The following is a 24,281-nucleotide window of genomic DNA, read 5'->3' on the forward strand; positions in this document are numbered from 1 at the left end:
ATGAAGAGCACTCACCTATAAAGTTATCAAGAGTTGGACACAACTGAACAGTTAAAACTATCAATTTATTTAATTTTGCTGCATTTATTTAATTTAGCATTGCAAATTTGTCAATGCTATTTATATGCGTGTTTTTTAAAGGGCTAAACCCAATCTATTTGAAGTATGCAGTAAAAGATGATCATCTGCAATTAGAAAATATTCAACAACTCAGGATAAGACTAGGTTAGAACCTAAGCCTCGGAGTCCTAAACCATGATTCTAAATATTTAATCATTCAGTGACTTATCAGGGAAGTTGAAATTTTACAGGAAAGACACGTCTTTGAGCACATATATCAACCCTTACAATATAAGAATTGTCAATAAGTCCTAGATATTGTTTTGTAAGAAAAAAATGGAAGGGATCCTCAAATGAAGTAGCAGAAGCAAAAGATTTCTGTACCTACCATTATTTTACGGAGCTCCCAAAACTGATTTCTTTAAACTCCCCCACATGCCAACATTTTTCTGTAAAATTTAGGAGAACAATCATAGATTGAATATCATTCCTTTATTTCCAATAATTTACTGACTTATTCTTCAGTCCTGTTCTCAAGGTCCTTCCTAGCTTTCTTCAGATTGTAATCCAGAGGCTCACTCTGACTCCCAAGGATAGATTTGGCACCACTAGGTTAGCATTGTTAGGTCATAACTGCAGAATTAAGCTTTCTAGATTCGATAAGCAAAAGCATAATGTTCAACAGAAAAACAAATAAATGAAGAAAAATGTTAAAAATGTTCCATAATAGTTCTCTAAAAGAGAACTCAGCAAATGAAAAAAGGAGGATAATAAATGCCTCATAATACTTGACTAAAGAATGGAGCTATTATTCCAACATTCTGCTTTTTCATGTGCCCACACACACAGTGTCAATTGTTCCTCATCAATTGGACTGCTCAGCTGGGAAATGAGCCTTGGTAACCCAAGCTGTCCATGGTTACATCTCAACAGTAATGAGAAAAGGAACTCATGCTGTACCAAAAAAATTGTAACAGCTGATTTGATCCCACATTTATCATAATCTTGAGAATAAAGAGAAAATCGTGCAATGTTTCTTTCAGTATGTATCAGTAACTAACCTTCAAGATTTATCAGTTAAGTATCATTTTTTACATTATGTATAAGATTATGGAGGAAATAGTGATTATCAATTTAATTTTGGAATTTCGCGCAAAAAGAATCCAGGGGCCATTTTGACTAAAACTAATTTTTACACATCCTGAAGTGACCACATTTAATCTTCAATCAGAGAAAGTAGAAGGTTTGGCATAACTGTTTATCAATTGACCATAATAATGTCATGCATTTGACTGACTGTTGTTCTCTTTCTATATTGCTCTCCCTACTTCGATCCCATATCGGGAGTACAATGGCAGAATTTTTCATCTAGAACAGGTATCTCCATCTCATGACCCGTGGTCATATGCAGCCCTGGTTAGCTAGTAATGTGTCACCACAAGATCATAATAAAAAAATATAAAATAAAGGGAGCTTTTATTTATATACACGAAATATATTATATATTTTATAAGTGGCCCAAGAAAAATCTTCTTCAGTCAAGTAAGCCAAAGGAAACACCTGATCTAGAGTGATTCTGAACACTGAAATGACCCTCTGAACAACTGAAATCTGTCATTTTCTTTGCAACTATCTTCCTTCTTCTCTGTGCACATTTCTTAATTTTCTTATGCAATGGAAGAAATGCCTGTAGACAAATATTGTTTAATTTCATATTCTTCAGTTCAAAATCACCTACTACAAGTTTTTTTAATTATCTAACCCTAACCCTAACCCTAACCCCTGTGTCTTCACTGGATGCTTCTTTCAGCAATTAAAAAGCTATGCAGAAAAGGCCATATTTTTTAAAATAGAGGGGGGAAGTTGTATCTCATTGTCTCCCAGTCAGAAACAGCTTACATTGCTTACACACACACACACACACACACACACACACACACACACACACACACACACACACCAGAAGGAGGAAACCACAGAATTCCATATAATACATCACTTTACTTTTATATTATAGTTGCAAGTCAAGCTCTTTCTCAAACTGAATGTCTTTCAAAATAGTGACTTTGTGGATTAGTGGATGTAGTGGTCATTTGTGGATTTCTCTTTTGAAAAATAATGTATGCTATTCTCAGGTGTCTCAAAAGTATTTTCCTCTCAGCTCTGTTTAATACAATTAAACTTTTGATTTAAGGAACTAAATGACGGAAGGTGTCCATTATATCTGAATGCCTGTTAAATATGAAAATATCCCTTTCATCAATTTATAATGTTGATGTAATGATGTCATTACATAAAATCATGTAAATTCTTGGTGTAATGACATCACTACACCGACAATATGAATTGCTCATTAAAATAAATGAAAATAAACTGAACTGTTTCATCCAGACTACCTCTGATGCAGCAAGATTCTATGTGATTTGGGAGGATGTCCAGAGTTAAAATTTGTTCATTGCCTCCAAGGTCTGATAAATATGGGTTTGTTCAATAAATGTTTTAATGAATTGTCAACTCTGTTAAGTACTGCTTTTCCATTGCATAGAAATAAACAAGCTGGAGTAATATAAATTGGGGGTAGGACAAAATTTGGCTTTACACTGGCACAGAATGCAAACTGGGAGAATAATCGAGACTTTCTCATATTCTGTGGCTACCAAGTCAGCCATTTTAGGCTGGTTCTTCAAAAAGTGGCTGCTCAGAACTTTAACATTCCTAGTAAAGGAAGCCCACATAGCTTCCCACAGGTCATATTTGTACCTGGTCCTCGATGTCTCTTTTCCATCCATATGTAACAGTTATTCTGAGCAACACCAGTCTGCGAGTCCAGGAATGGAAGACGAACACTACGCTCAGCACAGAGACGGGAATTGTAACTGCGGCAGTGCTCTATGGCTTCTTTGTAGAACTGGTCCCCAAGACTGCAAAGGAGAGAAAAAAGACAGAGCACCCATAAAGTAACTCCATCTACCCCAAGAATGAGCTAGCACAAATAGGAGAAAGTGTATGGAGTAACACGCGAGGGATAAAGGTAAACGAAAATGTATGCTCAAAATGGATTGTTGACTTACAAAGGAAGGGGTTAGTTATTTTTCAGCTTAGGATCAGCCCAAAGCTTGACATGAGTAATATTGCCCAGATTAGCCTACAAAGGACTTGTCCTGTTTATTTAATACTCCAAATTTTGCAGGACACTGCAAAAGTCTATATGCTGAATGTGAGAAAAGAAAAAGAGAGAGAGAGAGATTCACTCCTTTGATAAGTCAGCTCCCTCCATCACTTCTTGCCAGATGACAGACAATATTGCAGAGATTTTAAAATCATCAAATTCTCCCTCAATATAATCTGCCGGACTCTGTCGCTTGGGCAATCTGCCATCACTCCTCCCTTCTTAGCTGTCTCCATTTCTAACAAAAGCTCTCGCACCTGAACTACAAATATCATGGCAATCCGTAGTAATTTTAAATAGTCTGTTTATCCATGCTTTTGCAGCTCGGATTTGCTATCCTTGGCATTAACAGCCACTAGACACTAACTAACAAAAATGCAGCTTAAAATTGGGTAAAAGTAGACAAAAAGATGTAAGCAAAATAATCTGCCTTCCAGCTGATTTCACCCTCATCCCTATCCCTACCCCAAAAGGGTACTGCACCCTCTTTATCCAGAATCCTGTTTCATCTTGCTTCTGGAAAGTTTGGAAATTTGCCAGCTTAGGCTAAGCCAAAGTCTAAGAGAGCAACATAGGGAGAGGGAGGGAGGGAGGGAGGGAGGAAGATCCCTCTCTCATTTCCCTGTTTTTCTCGTCTCCTTGATCGATAAACTGATAGAGAGGCAAGATATAAATCCAATAAATAAACTAAATGGGTTGGGGTTGACTTTGACAGGGGCCATTTAGAGTATTGTTCATATATTGTCTATCATACAGCCATAATGAACCATTAGGATAAATGATGTTTTCAGCACAAGAACCAGATCCGAGGATCAGTTGACATTTTTAGCTGCTTTCAAAACTGAACATTCTTGTACTTAAGTGAAAATGCATCCCAAATCCCCCTGCTGTGTCACCAAGGATTCTGTGGTCCAGGTGGCACAGGAGGCAGCCATGCCAAATGACGCACAAGAAGGAAAAAAACAGCAGTGGTCCAAACCGCCTCAATCCGGAGCTGGCACAAAAGAAGATGCTGCCTGAAATGATGGACTATATACCACCCTCTCCAGTTCCATATGCAAAGCTGACAGCACTTGTGGCTGAATTTTATTCTGAAGCAGATGACAATATAGCCAAGATCTACCAGCTACTGGAAGGCTGGTTGACACACACGAGTCTCCCAACCCCCAACACTTTCCTACCTTTCTCCACCCCAATACCCCCATGCCTTCCAGCATATGCAATCTGATGCACCTCCCTCTGTTCAGTACAGCTGTCCCTGAGAGGGCTCCTGTATGGCTCCATCTAAAAAATGCATGTTCGGAATCTTTTTAGGGAAAAGAGGAGAGGAAACAAAGCTAGTTTTAAACAACAGGGCCTATTTCACCATTATCTCTTATTCCTTTAACCATTTCCACCTAACAGGCAATTATATAATTTAACTGAAGACAAGTACACTTCTTTGTGGACAATTGTTTGTGCTGACACAGGCACCAGTCAGCAAACTGAAAGCTTGTCATTTGAACTAATAGCTATCTTATACATTTCTTCAAAGGGTACATTCCTCTCCGGAAGGAAGGAAGGAAGGAAGGAGGGAGGGAGGGAGGGAGGGAGGAGAGGGAGGAAAGGAGGAAAGGAAAGGAAAGGAAAGGAAAGGAAAGGAAAGGAAAGGAAAGGAAAGGAAAGGAAAGGAAAAGAGGAGGGAGGGAGGGAGGGAAGGGAGAGGAGAGGAGAGGGAGAGGAGAGAGAGGAGAGAGGAGAGGGAAGGGAAGGGATAGGAAAGGAAAAGGAAAGGGAAAGGGAGGGAGAGAGGGAAGGGGAGAGCAGAGGAGAAGAAAGGAAAGGAAAGGGGAAGGGGAAGGGAGGGAGGGAAGGGGAGAGAAGAGGAGAGCAGAGGAGAAGAAAGGAAAGGAAAGGAAAGGAAAGGAAGGGAAGGGAAAGGGAAAGGGAAAGGGAAAGGGAAAGGGAAAGGGAAAGGAAATTCTTTCTGAGCAACCAATCTGCTTCAAGCTGAGTTTATACTCAGTCTTTCCTGAAACTCAGTATATTACAATAATAACAGTTCCAGGCCTATTAAATTTCAAGGTTTACAGTTTCCATTCAGAAAGGCTTTCCCACTAAATCTGTTAGGAATCAGAGGTGGATATATGCTGCAAAATCATGTGGCTTGCATGATTTTTTTAATTATCAACAAGTTATACATAAGTTTCAAACTAGGTAGACCAGGAATCCCTGAAATATTATGCTGCTTCTGCCCTCCTTTTTGAAAATAATGAAAAGAGGAAGTACATGATGCACTTGGGTTATTAAAAAGCAAAGGAATCTAACATGGAGGAGGAACAAGTAGGAGAAAGTTCCATCAGGGCTTGGGAACTGAATCAAGACTGAAGATCTTAGGGACAGAAATCCACACCCAGGTAGAAGACTGACCCCTAACATTAATTGTATTCTATTCTCCATGGATGAAAGAGGAAGTAATATTTACTACCTTTCCTTCTGTGATGGTAACACATCTCTGAATCCAAAAAGAAGAGTTGCAAAGGATCCTGCTGCCATCTTGTCTGAGCCCATTCTCTTCAGTAGATGAAAGCCAGGAAGCCAACCTTGAAATGGGAGGCACGGCATGGCTGAAGGAGAGCCTCTCAGACAAGAATATATCAAGAGCCTTTCTTATCAATCTCAGCCACATTTGCCATCTGTGCTTTCTCTGATGAATGTGGGAGATGGTTGAAACAGAGCCAGGTACGTTACACTCTAGCTGGAATCCATGAGCACTGCAGTAGCCAACTTCTGCCATGCCTTGCTTCCCGCTTCCAAAAAGAAAAGGTGTGGGTCTGATTTGATCCAGCTGGGGTATGGTAAATTCTCATCAGCACTGTTTAGTAATAGAAGAAGGGTTCTGTGAAATCTTGCAACTCCAACCCCAGCCCTGAAATGGAATTAGGCTAACTTACTCCTCGGAATGAGATGGCGGCCGGCAGATATCTCTACCCTGATGCCTTTAATAGTGGTGAAAAACCTCTTAATTGGATACTGTAATAGTTTATGTGGGAATGACCATGGGAGGGAGGATGAAGACCCACAGAGAAAGGGGGTTGTATGGGGAAAGGTGTGTTGACTGTGGAAAGCAGTGATGAAAAGATGCGCTAGGAGAAAGCAAAAAATGAGGAACTACAATTTAGCCTTGCCTGGGAGATGCCATTGTCAGCATCAGTAAGAAGCTCCCTTCCATGATCTCTAAACAGACAGGTCATGTACAATGAAACAAAGCAAAAAAAAAAAATTCCATACACTGTCAGGACATTCTAGAAAAGAAAAGTGACTAGTTAGTGCTTTAACAGACTGTATAGGGACAGAGCCTTTGTATGTGTGAAAATATAAAATTTAATAATATAACGCAAAAGCACAAGTTAAACCAATAAGAAATAGACTCAAAATGCTATGGGTCTTTATAAGCACTGTAAGCATCCTGATGCTAAATTTGTTCTTGGGGTACAGATCCAATTATCACTACATGCTAAATAGTTTTCTCTTTATGTGGGAGCTATGGTGGCATAGTGCAATATTGCAGGCTAATTCAGCTCATTGCCAGAAGTTTGATCCTGACTGGGCTCAAGTTTGACACAGCCTTCCATTCTTCCAAGGAGAAGCCAGATTGTTGGGGACAATATGCTGACTCTGTAGACCGTTTAGAGCAAAGTACTATGAAGCTGAATGTAAATTTAAATGCTATTACTGTTGCTATTTACTAAGGTGACCAACCGTCCTCCTTTAGGGAGGACAGTCCTCCTTTTGTAACTTCTGTCCTCTCTCAAAAAGTGTCCTCCTACACATCCTCCTTTTTTGATATTTGAAGACTAATCTGTAAATCTCTGTATTTGATCGATGCTGATCCGATCTGTTGTGTGTGATGTGACATATTTGTATTTGACATGACGATTTGTCAAGGCTCGGTACAATGCGGCGAGATGCGATTATGAGATGCAAGTGCTCCACACAGGAGAATTGTTTTGAGAGAGTGCGCCGCACGCAAGTGGCTTTGTTTTTTTTTTGTGTTTTTTCTTCAATTTATTTGTGTCCTTTTCATTGTAAAAAGGTGGTCACCTTATATTTACTCATGAAGCACATATTTGTTTTCCTGCATAATACAAGTCGGATGATCTGTGCAAATAAAATTGATTCACATTTTCCACATCAGAAACATAGCACCATGTATGAAAATCCAGATGCAATGCTAATCTTTTCAACCATGAATTACCAGTACTGGGAAATGAATTCAAACACTGGGAAATGAATTACCAATACTACTCTTTTTAAAGGCCAGAGCAATCACACATAAATACAACCTTGTTCTCCTTTTCTTTTCCCCCCTCCCTGCTTAAACTAAGACCACCATTTGTGGCAAGTTCCCTCAAAAACTTCATGACAAACAAGATACCTAACTCAGGAGTTTACAGTTAACTAAAGCCAAGGTGCAAGGAAGATTAAATATTAATGTCTACTTTTGAATTTGTCTGTGGCATAAACAATAAAAGCACACAAAATGTCACCAGAAATTGTGGGTAATAATCCTTAGGATTTTCCAGCAGTCAAAGAGTATGGGAAAACTGATCCCACAAAATGGACTCAATTCCTAGTGGAAGTACAAGCAAAGGAGCCCAGTTAGGATAGTAAGGGAGAGGGACAGCATGAAGGAAATGCAAGCTGTGTAAGGCAATGCCAGCCTCCCAAGACAGTTCGCTAGACAGAACTTCCAGAACTTCCTCCCTGTTTTCAATTAAAAACTTGTGGTGGGGAGTGGGAGAAGAGGAAAGTAATAAAACTCAAGCCTCACTCCAAAGCCATGACTCTGAATCAAAGCTATAATTAAAGATGGAAAATATGCACATTTGAAATCTAACTCACAAGGAAAACGAACATTTTATTTCCCGCCTCCTCCTTCATGGTACATTCCACTTATCAGTATTATCCAAATTTCTTTCTCTGTTGAAATGAAGATGCACAATAAAATTCCAAAGAGAGCATGCGGAATGAAAACAAAATAAACTCTCCCCTTTGCTTAAGTTCCCTCCCTCATGGAGCATTCCTTCCAATAATGAAATATGAGCAGTGCCTGTCACTTTGTATTAACAGAACCAATGAAATGATAAACTACAGCACTCCCTTCAAGGGATTATTTTTAGTTGAATGCCTAAAAATAAAACTAAGTTTTTGAAACTAAATGTTTTTTTTTTAAACTGGCAGCATTGAGGATTGTTTAATGTCCAGTTTTGCTCTAGGCAAAAAAAAATGTTGCAGAAAAATTGAAGGGCCTGGCAGTTATCAACCGATGGCCGAAAAAGTTATTTGTAGGTCAGCAAATAATTTCAAGCAATTTTAAAACAATGTATTCGAAAAATCATATGCTCAATTGTCTCCCTGTTTGAATGGTAAGCAAAGTTCAAACAAAGCCACACAAGAAAAGAATGCGCTGCATTTTAATATTTATGCATGAAACCTAACAGAACAATCAGAGAAGCATGCTATCTATGAGTATGACACGTGCTTGTGCACGCACACTTGCACAAGCAAATGGAGAGGATTGCCTGTGAAGCAGCTATGCAAGTCATCCAGAGGACTGTCTGGTGTCCTTGGTGAAGCATCTCTCTCAAATGCCTTGCATAGCCTTGGGAGGACCATGTTTTCAGTTCTGCTAACTGACAAATAACTGGGGAATATCAACAAATTAGGACAGTATTTCTCAACCTTGGCAAGTTTAAGATGGATGGACTTCAACGTAATTCTTTTTGCTGGCTGGGGGATTCTGGGAGTTGAAGTCCCCTTATCTTAAGGTTGCCAAATTTGGGAAGCATTGCTGTAGGCAATGACAAGTGGTTGAACATGGTTGGCATTCTGTTGAATTGAAACTGGGACCATTGTTGCGGGTCCCAGTTTGCCTTAACTGTTTTCCAAACTAATCAGAATTATTTTTAAAAATCCCCACAAAAATGCTTGCCCTCATGATTATTTCATGAAAGAATATTTACAGAGCAAGTAGCAAAATAGATAATTCTGAAATAAGTGATTTATATGATAAGTGCTCAAGGTTTACAGGCTGCAAACAGCAAATATAATTTATTTAGGCTAATACAGCAGCTGTTGTTTACAGTAAATGCTTACTAGACTAATGTTTTTTACTCAACCAGATTGAATAAATGAAATGAACTACAGTTATCTAGTACATACTACAAAGATAAAAGTTAACATGAACTTAACAGTTTGCTGTAATTACAGGACTTTTGCATAAATACCATTCCTATAGCTGTTCTTCCACTTATTATTTTTTCTACCGTAGTCCTGATATTTATTATTACGCCAAGGTTTCAAATACACTTGATATATTAGCATCTTGGTGGGGCTGCCACAAAAGATAAGAGGCTCAAATCTTTCTCGTAGACTTACTGTCTGACCTTAAGCAAATGACAATATTTTAGCTTCAGATTTTGGTCAGCAAAGCAACAGGAATGATAATTAGAAGGATTGCCAGCAGTGCAGTTTACCAGGGCAGGTCAAGATGGTGATTGCAACTGTACATCCAAAGATCCATCACTTTTTGTAAGCATTGCTTACAAAAAAAGAGGGTAAAGGTTCAATTATGCAGTCACAGCTGCCATCTTGACTTTTAGAAATCCCTCCTTATGGGTGTTCCTGACTGAAAATTTATCTGCAAATGCAGTACCAGTCTCTCTCTCTCTCTCTCTCTCTCTTTTAAAGGCAGGGAAGAATCACTTCATCTCCTTCATCAAATGATTTGTTCCTCTACTTCTAACTTTAATCTGTTGCAGAAATTTTTTGGGAGAGCGCAGAGGATGAACACACAAAGACTTTAGTCTTTTTTAAAATGTTCCGTATAATATGAATACTGTAACTATACAATCAAAATGGATCAAGAATTCAGTCCTCCAGCCATTAACTGAGTTTCATATTTCTTTCTTTAGCAGACAAATATATGATAAGGTAGGCAAGTGCAACATCGTCTAGTTTTCCTCATACATTTCATATCCAGAAGCAAGCAGTAGTGGCACATTCGAGAGAAGGAAAGCCAACCAAGCTGCTGCTATGTGTTAACAGCCATGTAGCGGGGACAATGTAGAGAAATACTGCCAATCTAGCCAATGTTAGAAAAATGGTAACACTTATTCCTTTCTAAGAAATACCAAAAGACTTCCAAGCGCCATGGGGGCACAGTGGTTAGAATGCAGTACTGCAGACTACTTCTGCTGACTGCGAGCTGACTGCAATTTGGCAGTTAGATTTCCACCAGCTTAATGTTGACTCAGCCTTCCATTCTTCCAAGGTCAGTAAAATGAGGATCCAGATTGTTGAGGGCAATATGCTGACTCTGTAAACCACTTAGAGAAGACTATAAAGCACTGTGAAGCAGTATATCTAAGTGCTATTGCTATTAATGGACAGCTGCTGGAAGAGGAATTTCCAGTAGCTTTTATGTGTTAAGAAGAACTGTGGGATTCAGTCCTATCAAAGATCTAATTAGAATAAACACCCAGTTTATTCACATATAACCATACACATTAATTAAATAAAATTAAATCAAGATTTCAAGGAAGGCATAATCCCTAAATAACATGAGAAGTACAACCTTTATTGGCTAAAGTCACAAAAAAAATGGCAAAGATACGTTCACCAGACAAGTTATTATCAGTAGTCTGGAGCTGGGAAGGAAAAGAAACTGAAACTACAACATTCAAGAATTAATTTAAAAAGCTGTACATTCTTCTCCCATCTAGCTATAGAGGTAGAAAGGGAACATAATTCCTTCCCTCTTCCTTTTCCCCTCCTTTTCAACAGTAATCTGTTTTTTGTAAAATCTATTCTGAAGAAAACTGCAAATTCAAAAGCTGGGACCTTTTTTGTAGTCTTTATGAACTGGAACAAAAGAATTGAATTAATATGGAAGTTTAAACATGATTATTCCATGCCTTTGGAGGTGATGGATCACCCATTGACAAGTGAAAGCATTACTGCCAAGACAGATGAATAAAAGCAATCTTTGGGGACATCTATTCTAGTAAAGGGAAAATATCACACTTTCTATACAGAGTTCTTCCTGTTTAATAGACAGCTTGTCATTATTATATGATTATACCGGTTTGTTGGACTTCCAGGCAAGATTTTGTGAACTAAAGATATTGCTGTGAAAGAAGAGTTAATGAAGATGGCAAAAACCAAGGAATCGGTGAGTGGACCACTTTCTTGAAACCTCTTTGGATAAGGGAGAGGATGGGAGATTGCCCGTATAAGCTCCAGAGAGCTTATTGCCCATATAAGCTCCTGCTCACCAGGAGACCACAGCGCAATGGTTTTCAGCACTTTGGTTTGAGCACTTGAGAACAATGAGATTAGCTACCTTGATTGAAATCACAAATCTTACTCTCTACTACCTTTCAGAAATTGCCTATTCATAACTTTCACAAACCCCACTAACTATTAGAAATTCCCTATTAATCATTTAACAGTTATTAGAAACCTTTGGAATGAAAAGATCGAAAAATCATCAGGTGTAATGGATGGTACCTGTGATGGGGATACTCAGGAATGTAGAATAGTCAGAATCTTGCCTAACTAAACCTTTACAATTCTCACCCTAACAGATATACCCTGGGAGATTCTAGAGAGTAGCTATCCTTACTTTCTTCTCTGTCTTCTATGCAGCTCCAGCCCGCGTTGCCTCTTGTGGGGTTTCCCCATCCCCAAACTGGAATTCTCCTTCCTTGTTGGAAAATTGCTGGTTTACTGTACGTAGTCCATCAGACCAACTCCCCTTCTGTGGGCATCATGTCTCACATTAGAAGCAGTGTGATAAAAATGTTGGATAAACAATATTAGGTTAAGATATTGGATTAAGATTAGGGAGTCCCAAATTCAAGTCCATTCTCAACCATGGATGACTTTGGGACAGTCATTCTTTCTTAACTCAACCTGCATTACAGGAATATCAGAGAGAGGCAGAGAAATGAGAGGAGAGAGCCCTTAAGCGCCTGTTGAACTTATGTATCTTTCATTATTGACTTTCAGAACCCATATAATGGCCCCAGTGGCATCTGTACCAAGGACATCAAAAGACAGCGTAATTGTCATGGTGCAATTTAATTACGTTAAGTGATGTAAGGGCATCGTATCTAATGCAAGTGCATAAATTCATGTCATTTACATGTTGACATTATAATCCATATTTCATCATTTCCCCTTCCCCACTTCCTCACCCCCATGGATGCCAGTAGACAATGTGCAAAATGGATCAATTCATTGCATTTCTTTGAATTTGTCTCGCATGCCCGAACTTAAAGCATAATCCAGTCCCATAATTGCATAATTTGCCTGTCACACTGCAAGTTTGCAAAACTGAAAAGAATTATGTAATTCTGTCCTCAAATGACTAGCTTCATGTAGTGAAATAATTTTGGCTTTGCAATATGACTCTCGTAAGCTACAATTATATTTAACAACTCTATAATAAATTTATATTAGTATAATAATTAGATTTTATTTTGCTCCGGAGTCTGGCCTTCAACAAAACAAATACAAAGATATATTTAAACATCTACCTCCCTTGAATAGATTTGCAGTAGTAGAATTTGATAATGCATAAGAAATGCAATCAGCTTACATAATGAAAGGCTAAAACCAATTTTAGCAGTCTCATCCAATACATTATTATCACCTTAAAAAAGTACACAAGACTGAAAATTAAAATTTCTGCTCTTTTAAGGAGATTCCCAAATGTCATTTTAAATTCACATGTCTTTTTTGTCTATCAAACTAACATCATTGAACCACACTAATAATATCTGCCCACAAATATAAGGCTATCTCAAATTCTATAATAATACAATAAAAAGCTGCATCCAGATTATTTCTATTCATCAGTCACAACTGTATCTGTGAAAAGTAAACGCTGGGCTCACCTGTGGGAAAATTCCATGGAAAAGGACCAATATTTTCATCCAAGATATTGCCATTATTTAGAGCTCTCTAAAAGGATGAGTGGGTTGCAAATTCCTTGGAAGATAAATGCATGGAATGCTGTGATTTTATCAAAGTTGATACGTCAGGATTTCCATAAAACTTTGTGTGGGTAGGACTAGATTTGAGGTACAGATTTGTATGAAGTCTAACCCAAAGTATATGAACCTGCTTTGGTATGGTTTTTTTTTTTTTAACTTCCATTTCTTGTTAAAGGAATTTGACAGATGCAAAAAAAAAAAAAAGGATTAAAGAGCCATATGCTTGTTCAGAAACCATGGTTAATAACACTGCTACCTCTGCCAATGGTCTGAAATCAGGTTAACTCCAGCAGCATTTATTTCTGAAACCATCTACCATAAGCATAGATGAGCCTTACCAGTCTAATGCCTTTTTAGTCTGTCAGCTGAGAAAAGCTGGTATAAATGACACTCTGATTCCACAGATATCTAAAAGTCAGCTGGGGGACCAAAATATTCCCAATGATGACATCTGTACTCCCTTTACTCCCTCCTTCCATTGAGAAGTCTAATGCTGAGATGTAGACAAGAATATAAGAATTCCATCAGGCTGGGTGCAATATTGTGCACTTTACACAACTTAAGTTTTAATTATTCATTAAAATTATTTTTGCTGCATTGTGGTATGCCTCAGAAATGAAATGCATCCAGGTAGTCCTCAACTTACAGATTTCACAGATAATCAGAGTTGGAAGGGACCTTGTAGGTCAGCTAGTCCAAACCCCACCCAAGCGGGAGACCCTACACCATTTCTGACAAATGGCGGTCCAGTCTCTTCTTGAAAGTCTCAAGTGATGGCGCTCCCACAACTTCTGAGGGCAAGAGCTGTTCCATTGGTTGATTGTTCCCACTGTCAGAAAGTTTCTTCTTATTTCCAGGTTAAATCTCTCCTTGTTCAGTTTCCATCCATTGTTCCTTGTCTGGCTTTCAGGTGCTTTAGAAAATAGCTTGACCCCTTCCTCCCTGTGGCAGCCCCTCAAATATTAGAAGACTGCTATCATGTCTCCCCTGGTCCTTCTCCTCACAAGATGAGCCATGTCCAGTTCCTGTAACTATTCTTCTTATGTTTTAGTCTTAAACTTACAACAGTTCGTTTAGTGACCATTCAAAGTTACAATGGCACTGTAAAAAATGATATGACCATTTTTCACACTTGCAACCATTGCAACGTCCCCAATGTCACATTAAAAATATGCATTTCTACTAAGCAGGTCTGTGGCATGACAAATTGTAGTACAAATTACAATAGCACTGTAAAAAGTGACTTCTGACCGTTTTTCACACTTATGACCGTTGTAGCATGCCCATGGTCACATGATCAAAATTCAGATTCTTGGCAACTGACTCATATTTATGATGGTTGCAGTGTCCCAGAGTCATGGGATCCTTTTTTGTGACCTTCTGATAAGCAAAGTCAACGGGGAATCCAGATTCATTTAACCATTATGTTACTAACTTAACAACTGTGGGGATTCATTCAACAACTGTGGCAGAAAGGTCATACAATGGGGCAAAATTCACTGAACAAATATCTCACTTGGCAACAGAAATTTTGGGCTCAGTTGTAGTTGTAAGTGGAGGACTACTTGTACTAGAATCTGAAAAAAATAAATTAAAAATACACACTTTGACTCAGATGATTTAATTGTACTTTTTAAATTTTATATTGGCTCATATGAGAAAAATCATGCAGTCCTATTGTGATTTGATGAGGAAAACCCATATGGGTGATAAACTGGGCTATTGAAGTTATACACCCCTAACTCTGGTTTGCTGACTAAGCAGAAAGGAAGATTACATGATCACGTGCAAGTATAACATTGCTGTTTCAAGTACTGTAATTATTTCCAAATTAATGGACAGTCACTTATCTGAGATTGTATAGGTTCTCCTGCTTGAGCAGGGGGCTGGACTAGAAGACCTTCGGGGTTCTTTCCAGCTCTATTCTGTTCTATTCTACTCTACTCTACTCTACTAACTTCAAAATTGACAAGTGCTAATTTTATGCAACTTCATGGCACCTTTTGAGGTATGTGTGCTTTGTTTCTTTGTCTTTTGTCTTTTTTGTTTGGCAATGTGCAATTAGTACGATGTGCAACTAATTAGAATTACTTAATATGACTATATAAATTAATAAATGTATTGAACTTCAGGCTTAAATGTACAATGAAACCTTGATTTAACTGAACACATGGAGGAAAGTTGCCTGTTCTCCTGAATGTCTGTCAGCCTGAAAACTACATATAGTATTTGTCAATTATTTATGTGGTTTATGTAGCATCTGGACAATGTCAAGCCTTGTACTACAGAGTGCAAATCAAGAAAGTCAGAATCTCACAGACTTCAAAGAGCCGTTTTATTGAAAGAATTAAAGGTAGAGAAGTACAGAATCTTGAATACTGTAAAGGGAGCCCCAACCTTCTTTTAATTAGTGAGTTCATTAAGGTCAAGTCTCCTTGAATTAGGAGCTCTGAAAGGCTTTAGAAAACTCATTTGAAAGACCCCAGGTTTTCTTCTCACTCTGTGGCAGGCTAATATATTTTTTTCTTCCTTTTTAATCACTGAAATCAACAAACCGGTAAACTGAGAATAGAGGATGAACTAAAAATAAATAAAAGGTGAGATTGCACTATGAAGGACACATCCTAAGAGAAATCCTATACAGTGGATTACACAGCATTTGTGTCACTCCTTGGTTGGCTCCCTGCTCATCTGATCTCTAAGTGCAGGCAGCAGGACCAATTTATTTCCATCTCAAATGCAGATCAAAACACAACCAGGTTAGAGCTTCTGGGACAGGAATCTCAAACGAAATTATGGGCAGGATCTGGATAACATCTTGGTCTACAATAGGGTTGAATCACACTGTTGTACAGAGGCAAAACATCAGGCAGTGGATGATATATTTCATGAACTGGCAGTTTTCACATTTTCAGAACATGGGCGTCCAGATGCTTAGAAACACCCCCTAACATTCTCTAACTTTATCTCACTTTCTAATAAACATGGTTTCTGAAGAAAGATTGTAGTTTCCACAAACCTCCAGGCTGCCTCCTTGCTAGAAATGTTTGTCTATAGTCTTTGGATGCTAAGTCTTCTTCCTTAGGATCAGAAACCCAGCAATTCCAACAAAGCAGGAGCTTTCCTCCCCTTGGGTTGCCATGCTCAGTAGAAACCACCATTGCAATCCTAATCATGTGCATTATGAAAATCGCAGTTTAGGAAAACAAAGGTGGGATACCTACTTCCACTCAGGGTCCATTGTAACTTCAAATAGTCACTAAGTAAGTCAAGGAATGCCTGTACTATAAATTTGCTAGCTATTAGATGTGAAGGCATTGTTCAACCCTATGTGCCTGGAAGTGCATACTGCACTTCACATGCTTTTAGGTCTCTTTCTCCTCTCCAGATGCAGCAGCTGGAACGAAATAGAACACTGACCAAAATCCTCAGTAAAATTCAGTTTAATTTAAGTTATTTTTATGAGGTACACAAGATCACAATTACCAGTTGATACAGTTTCTTTGAACCATAGTTAACTTTAACGAGAATCCCCCCTAAATGGAAATTCATTTATTCATTTTTTTTGTTGTTGTTCAAAGGCATATCTTTAACTGCTACCCTCAAACCTGAGTAACAACCAGACTATTTTTGGAAAAATAAAAAATCCAAGCTCTCTCCAAACTTATAAGTGTGGCTTCTTCTATCTAAGACTATACTGTTTTGCTTGCCAAGTATAATAAGGATTTTTATTCCAACATATATAATTAAATTAAAAAGCAATGGGAAATTTTAAAGTTCTATGCATCATTGCTGCTGTGTAAAATGGAACTTATTCTCATTATTCTCTTATTTTCTCTAAAAGGTTCTGTTCACTGGACACCAAATGTTTTAATGACTGGGAGATCATATCTGATTTTCTATTCCAAAACACATATAAAGCAAATATCATTCGGATAATTCTCTCCTGGTATGCATGTGTGCATAATGCAAACATTGGCTTAGAAATACTTATTTCTATCATGCAGGATAGTGGCATGACAAATTGTAGTACAAGTCTTTCAACTTTTGATAAACCAACAGCAACCCAGCTATCCCTGTAGAATAAAAATCACAATTTAACAGTGGAGGGAAAAAAGGGACTGTGAAGCCTATTTTAATTGCAAGCTGTATAGTAATTTATTATATGTGGGAGGGAGAAAGCCCACTTGAACATGTTATCTGTCAACTTATTCCATTCCTTACATTTGTTGCAGACAGAACCTTGTGAGCAGTTTACAATCGCTTTTGTCCCCCTTGCATCCAAGGAGGACAATTTCATAGGCTCCTGATATCACATGAAACTACAACCCAACCTGGAATATATTTTCTTTGTCTCTTCTCCAACCTGAAGACTCAGGGTTGCAGTTCCTGTGTAAGCTGGGAATTCTGGGAACTGCAGACTTAACACAGCCAGTGAGGGCGGGTAGGGAGGGGGAAACAGATGGTGGAAGCCTGTCCTAGACTGAATGGATTAAATTAACCGTAAGTTAACCTGACAAGATAAGAGCAAAGGTGGTTTACCAAGATGCCAGTACTATAACTGATACTGTATCACTAATTCCCTGTTAGAGTTGACAATAGCAGAGGGACAAAAATTCTTTATCTGGAGGATTGTAGCAGCTAGAAAATAACTGTAGAAATGAAAGTGGAAAAGGGAACCCTTCTTGGACTGTGATTTATCTTGCAGAAATGGCACAGGTTTAAAATCTAGTTATTCGTTTTGCACAGTAGAAAAAATAATAATAACAAAACGGTTATATGCATCATGGGGATCATTTCTTTACCTTGAATAGTTTACCTATCAATTTAGTTTCCGAAACTATGACAAAAGGAACAGACTGGGGTGAAAGAAAATGTTTATATACCATTAGTAATAGTCTTCTAACAAATATCTGTGTTTGCAGTGCCAATGACATAGGCAAAGGAAGTAAAAAAGTTAATGATTAAACTGTAATTGCATTGCTATCATTTTTCTAAAATAAGTCAGTGGAAAAAAAATATTGTAATAGCTGATGCTCCAAATGTGATGCCACCCACTCTAAAGTTCTTAGAAAGCTTTCAGATAGTACCAGCTATATACAAACTCCTGAAAGCCTTGGATGGTATTCCAAAGAAAATAAAAAATAGTTATCAACTTGCATATTTTAACATGGCAAGAAATAGAAAATATTAAATGATATACAGATAGAACGACAGTTATAAGCCATTTCGATTCAATGTAAATGAAATAATAACCATTTAGTTCTTGTTCTCTATCAGTTCTTGTTATGCTTCTGACAAGCTAGATAAAGTGCCTCTTAGTTTCTAAAGAAGTAACAAGCTATTTCTTTGCTGAAATACCACCACAAGTTACTTCTGGAGATTATCATTCAGAAAAGCTATCATTGGATCTTCAATCTCAGCTAATTAGCTGGCAATGGTTGCACAGTAATTCTCATTCTTTAATACCAGATCAGTTGTGACTGGCTCTTGACAAACTCCAGATTTTATTTATTTTATTTATTATATTTTTTTAGCCACACATCTCCCCTGCAAGATTACTCTGATCAACGTCAACTTAAAAAAATCCTGCTGCCAAAAAGTAATTTAGAATCAAAGAACAATGTAAAGTGATGGCTAAGAAACAAGGGACTACAACAACCATCCTTCTTTACCATACTGAAGGAAAGAGAAAAGCTGAGAACTCACATTGCTGAATAGTAACAAAGAGAACATTCTTTTTTAAAATGGGAAGATCAAAGCTAAAACCTGAAGCATCCATATGTGGGAATAAAATACAGAAAGGGAAGTGTCAAGACAATAATAAACTGCAGTATGCAAAAACAAAGGGAAAATGTTCTGGAATTGCTCCAGCTGAAACCATCTACTCTTGCCTGGAATGCATCTGTGAATTTCTGCTTTAGGTCATAGAGGGAAAAAGGCTAGAACAATGAAAGGCAGGCTGCAAGCTTTTTGAAGGAAGATAGCCATGTGCAAAGCAATCAGCACAAGTCTTTGACACGACATATAAGTACATGGGCATGTGTTAATTATCCAGAAACCAAATATTCAAAAATTCCTTAGGAATTCTAAATAACTTTTCTCCTAAAAAGTTTACACCACTGAAATAACATTAGAGCTTTAATATATATCGCCTGTCCTGAAGTTTTTACATCTGTTTCTTTTCTTTTATTTCCATTACACGCTCAGAAATAATTTTTATAAGGAATAAAAGAAGACTTCTAAAGTTCTCTGTTGCCAAGATGCATAGTTACTAAACAAGGTGCAAAATAAGATATGCTGCCCAGTGCCTTCATCTTGTATGACAAATTACCACAACATCAGTCATTAAGAGGGATATTATATTTGTTATGAAAGTCAGTTTGGTGAATTGGATAAGGCACAGGCTACAAACTGGTAGACTATGAGTTTTAGTCCTGTTTTAGGCATGAAGTCAACTAGGAGGACTTTAAGCTAGTCATTCTCTCTTGGCCCTAGGAAGGAGGCAATGACCAACCGCTTCTCAAAATGTTGCCAAGAAAACTACAAGGCTTTGTCTGGGCAGTTGCCATGAGTCAGCCTTGACTTGAAGACAAAAAAGTAAAAATAAATGTACTGTATTTGTCAGCTATTATAGAAAAGATGGCAGACGGATCTGGTTTTTATACCAAGTTTAGGAAAAATGTGATTGCTTGATGTACTATAAGTTAGAACATGATCATTAATTTTACATTCAGTTCCTAAGCACATTCAGCTTTATGTATTTTCATCTGAACAGCATACATTCAGTTTGGTTCTACATATGAAACCAAAATGCAGAGCTAGAGAGGGATGAATAAGGAGCTGATGGAAAGGTACAGAGGTTGTAGGATACTATAAACTGGGGGTGTCCAACTTTGACCATTTTAATTTGTCAACTTTTAACTCCCAGAATTCCCCAGCTGGCTGACGAATTCTGGAAGTTGAAGTCCACAGGTCTTAAAGTTGCCAAGGTTGGACACCCCTGTTATAGATTGTATCTGGACTCATGTCTCCAAATGCTTCTCTACATAAAAAAATATCTGCAATTGGGAAAATAGCATATCAATGAGCACATTTTGTCCTCCATGTGGGCCTCCTGTTTGGTTTGTTTGTTTTTATGCACACAGTATCTAAATAAATGAACAATATTTATCAAACTCTGAAATATTTTAAAGAACTTTTCCTCAGATTGATTTCAGAGAGCTGGGCAAGAGAGCTTCTGTTACAATGAAAGCTACATACATATTTGTTACAGTAGCATTTGATTCTCCTCCAAGACACTCAAAATAGAATTTTAGTGTTGTAATATCTGGGTGATGTAGGTCAAGCTGAGAGATTGCCATTTGTCAGAGGCAATTAGTTCTATGTTTCAGCTTCAGAGATTTTGTCACAGAAGACATAGGAAAACTGCCTATTTCTTTCCTTTAAGCCACCTTATAGTTTCATTTGCTTAGAGCAGCTTTTGACAATTTCCAGCAACAGACATGCAGATCAAGGAATCCTGCAAGTTGCAATTCACACATCTGGAGATCTTCCAGACTGGAGAAGGTGGCTAAGAGAGATCCAGTTGCCTTGCACTCTTGGAAAATGAATTTTATTTCCTGTACAAGTACCATTTTGTCCTAAGACTAATTCCATTGGCAAAACTACCAAACTTTGGAGTACTTGGAATGATGAGCACAGGCCAAAAGCCAACTATGGTGACCAGAGCTTATTTAGCAAGGTAAAACCAAGCAAAACTTACCACTATTTTTAAATCAATTAATTCAAACTTATAAAATAATTTGATTTATATCAAATTGGGACCCATAATACCATCTAAGCTTCAGTTCAATCTCTGTCATAACTTGTTGAACAGAACTTCACTTTTAAGCCAGTCTTGTATAATATGGCTCTGAGTCCTTTACCTTATCTAAAGGAATAGGTTCATAATAAAGTGGAAAACTACAGATTGCCTACCTTCATATTATTTTTTAAAAATACATTTTAGCCTATAACTTACTATTTTTTATCAGTGCTCAGGATTACTGTGGTGAAGAGCAACCCACACCTTTCCATTTCTACAGTATGTCCTTCAACTTCTCATTTCGTCAATATCATTTTTACTGGTCTTCATCTTTTACAACCTTCTTTAGGATGAGTAGAAAGATATCCCTCATGTTTCAGTGATTTATTATAGAAGCACTTTTCCTTCCCCGCCCCCCTTTCATACTATGCATGCCTATTGCTCTGTGTATATCTTTGTATATGCATTTTAAAATGAATTTTTAAGCTAGCATTTTTTTTAAATCTCAGTGATTGCTTTGGTTAATTATTCCTCATTTTGAAATGATTATTTGTCTATTAGACAAAACATATTTGAATATAACTTTTGCCTGTTTCAGTTGATGGAACTCCGTGCGTAAATCCACATATACATGTGAATGAAGGACTCCTTGCTAGAATTTTTCATTGTATTAAAAATCTTGACAGCTTGCCAATATTTCTTTCCTATATTTATTATGAAAGTATATGCTGGATCTGGACTTCAAAGTCATATCAGTTTGGCCAATGCAGTTTGAGTTCTCCTTCAGCCTAGGACGGTTTTCTCCAACAAACCCTCTATTTGAATGGAACTTGAGATACAGTATGTCCACCCTGGCTGAAGATGGAAGTTGATCTCCATCTGTTAGTAATTCAGACATTAATGAAGAAAATCCTCTTTCATTAAAGTGCTTGATGCAAAGGTGGGGGAGGGGAGAAATCAGATGTTTTATAAAAAAAATAATTGTTATGTTCAATCTTGAAAGGCTGAGTTCACATAATATATTTAAACTCAGGTTAATAGGACCTACCTCCACTACTGCAGCCAGATAAATAATCTATAGTCAGCAAGATGATCTGGTTGCAAGAGCTCTCTAAAGCACAAAGTATTCCACTTTATTTAGCCCTGCCAAATTGCGATCAATGTAACTCTTGCTTTGACTGTTGTTGCTTCTCTACCTCTGACCACTGTTGAAATCTTTAGGGTTATTTTCAGTATGATGAACCCCCTTGATCTCCCATTGGGGAAAAAAAAACCTAAGCTGGTTGAATGAATGAAGTTCCAAAAAGCAAGTCCAACTCCAGAGGAACTGCAGGAGGACTGACAGCTATCCCGGGGTAGGATATTTGGAAACAAGATGCCCCTTCCTTGTGTGAGCCTTCCATTGCATTTGTAAGTGTGTTACAAAGACAACCTCATCCTACACCCTGACTTACCTGTATATAGCAAGTGAATCAATGTAGTTCTAAGCACAAGTAGTGAAGAAGGCTGCCTGACACATCTGCAGTGGTACCACACAAGAGCCAATAAGCAAGAACAAACAGGCCAGGAAAAGGGTAGAGTTTGGCCTCTCAAACAGGAAACCCTAAGAAGGAAGAGGCAAAAGCAGCATGCTAATTAGCTGCACAGTGTGGCTGCAAAAGGCACAGAGAGATTCTCTCATCTCCCCACCACAGCCATCTAGATGACAGCAAGGCTTTGTGGAATAGAACAATAGGTACATTATACAAACCTATAATTATCTCAAGAAGAGTGATAGCTAATGCGCGGCTTTACATGGGCGCTGGAATATTGGATACAGTCCTGCAAGAAGCAAGCAGTGAAGATTGGGGTGTGGGGGGGAGGGCAGGCAGAGGGACAAAAATCTTGGGGAAAGACGGAAAGCTGCCTGGCACAAAACACAAGGATCACTTCTAGTTAGATGGGCAACTATATACCGTAAGTTTGATAAATAAATAAAACATCAAAGATATTTCAGGTTTGTATTACATTTAGGTTGACTCAGCCTTCCATCCTTCCGAAGGTTAGTAAAATGAGGACCCAGATTATTAGGGGTAATACGCTGACACTGTAAACTACTTAGAAAGGTCTGTAAAGCACTGTGAAATAGTATATAAGTCTAAGTGCTATTGTTATTTACTTGAATTCCTCTCCATAACCACAATCCCTGCTGAAACATAATGATTTAAAAACACAATATCTTCTTTCGTGAATTTCTTGGCCAGTGATGGAAGATCCCTTTTAAAAAAAAAAAAATGGGAGAAGTTTTCATTGCAGGGGATGAAAATCTCATAAAAATATCCTGATCTTCGTTTGACATTTGCAAAGCAAAAACAAAACTGCAGATAACAAAAGGCAAAGGGACAGAAACACAAATAAAAGGATTTACCGGATCACATCAAATCCCCAAGAACAAATTAAGAAAAATATCTGAACCTTCAATCTCCTTTCACTCATAAGGGACTATCTGCCACCAAACTCAGGGAGGAGGAGAATAATTAAATAAGACTGGAATATCCATGGTTGCCCAAAATAAGACTTTGGGCATTTAATATATTAATTAATTTGCAGAATAATTCATAATGAGGTCAAGAATATTCTTTCAAGCAGAGTTAGACAGATGGCTGTTCTCTTTGTAGCAAATGCTTTATCATAATTTGCCACAAGAACTTGCCGTTATCTCTCTCAGTAGCATTCTCATTCAGATCTCATTAGGCTTAATCAGATGGTTAATCTGTCCTGCTCAAGTCATTGATACCAGAGATAGACAACCTGTGGCCTTTTAGATGATGACAATGGAACTCCCAAGAACATCTAGAATGCAAAAGTTTGCCCTCCTGTATTTTATACTGGCGTTTCTCAACACTTGACCATTTTAACTTTCATCAAGGTTGAGAAACATTAGTCTATGCCAGGGATGTCAAACTTGTAACCCACAGGCCGGATGTGTCATGTGCTGGCCACGCCCAGCCCTGGGGGGGAAGTCACAATATGTCACATGACAACAATGCGACACTGCGAATTTGATACCCCTCTGTACACTGATTAGCAACACGTTTCAATGATTTCAGTCAGTTGCAGGCATCTTTTTCTGCAGACAGCAAGGACTGAATCACAAATTCTCTGCCTGCAAAACATGGACTTTCTACTGCAATTCTTTCATAGTTAATATCTAAAGTATTAT

At 37.9% G+C, this 24,281-nt stretch overlaps 1 protein-coding gene across 10 annotated transcripts in view; it reads right to left on the reverse strand.

Moving 5' to 3' along the window:
• DPF3 (double PHD fingers 3) overlaps window positions 1-24,281 on the reverse strand; it is a 204,073-nt gene that overhangs the window by 103,794 nt on the left and 75,998 nt on the right. For 7 of the 10 annotated variants that reach the window (XR_015741018.1, XR_015741019.1, XR_015741016.1 and 4 more), the window contains exons 1-2: window positions 5,697-5,821; window positions 2,821-2,981 (exon numbers count right to left, since the gene is read on the reverse strand). Coding sequence is in view for 3 of the 10 variants with exons in the window: in XM_087921739.1 (XP_087777865.1) it covers window positions 2,821-2,981; window positions 5,697-5,779 (244 nt within the window). In the remaining 7 variants the exon portion in view is untranslated. Of the gene's footprint in view, window positions 1-2,820; window positions 2,982-5,696; window positions 5,822-24,281 lie in introns of those variants that run through there. The other 3 variants (XR_003374929.2, XR_015741017.1, XM_026709310.2) reach the window with 1 other exon arrangement.

This window comes from Pseudonaja textilis, chromosome 1 (assembly GCF_049901715.1).
Source record: "Pseudonaja textilis isolate UNSWEBS1 chromosome 1, rPseTex1.2, whole genome shotgun sequence".
NCBI classification, from domain to species: domain Eukaryota; kingdom Metazoa; phylum Chordata; class Lepidosauria; order Squamata; family Elapidae; genus Pseudonaja; species Pseudonaja textilis.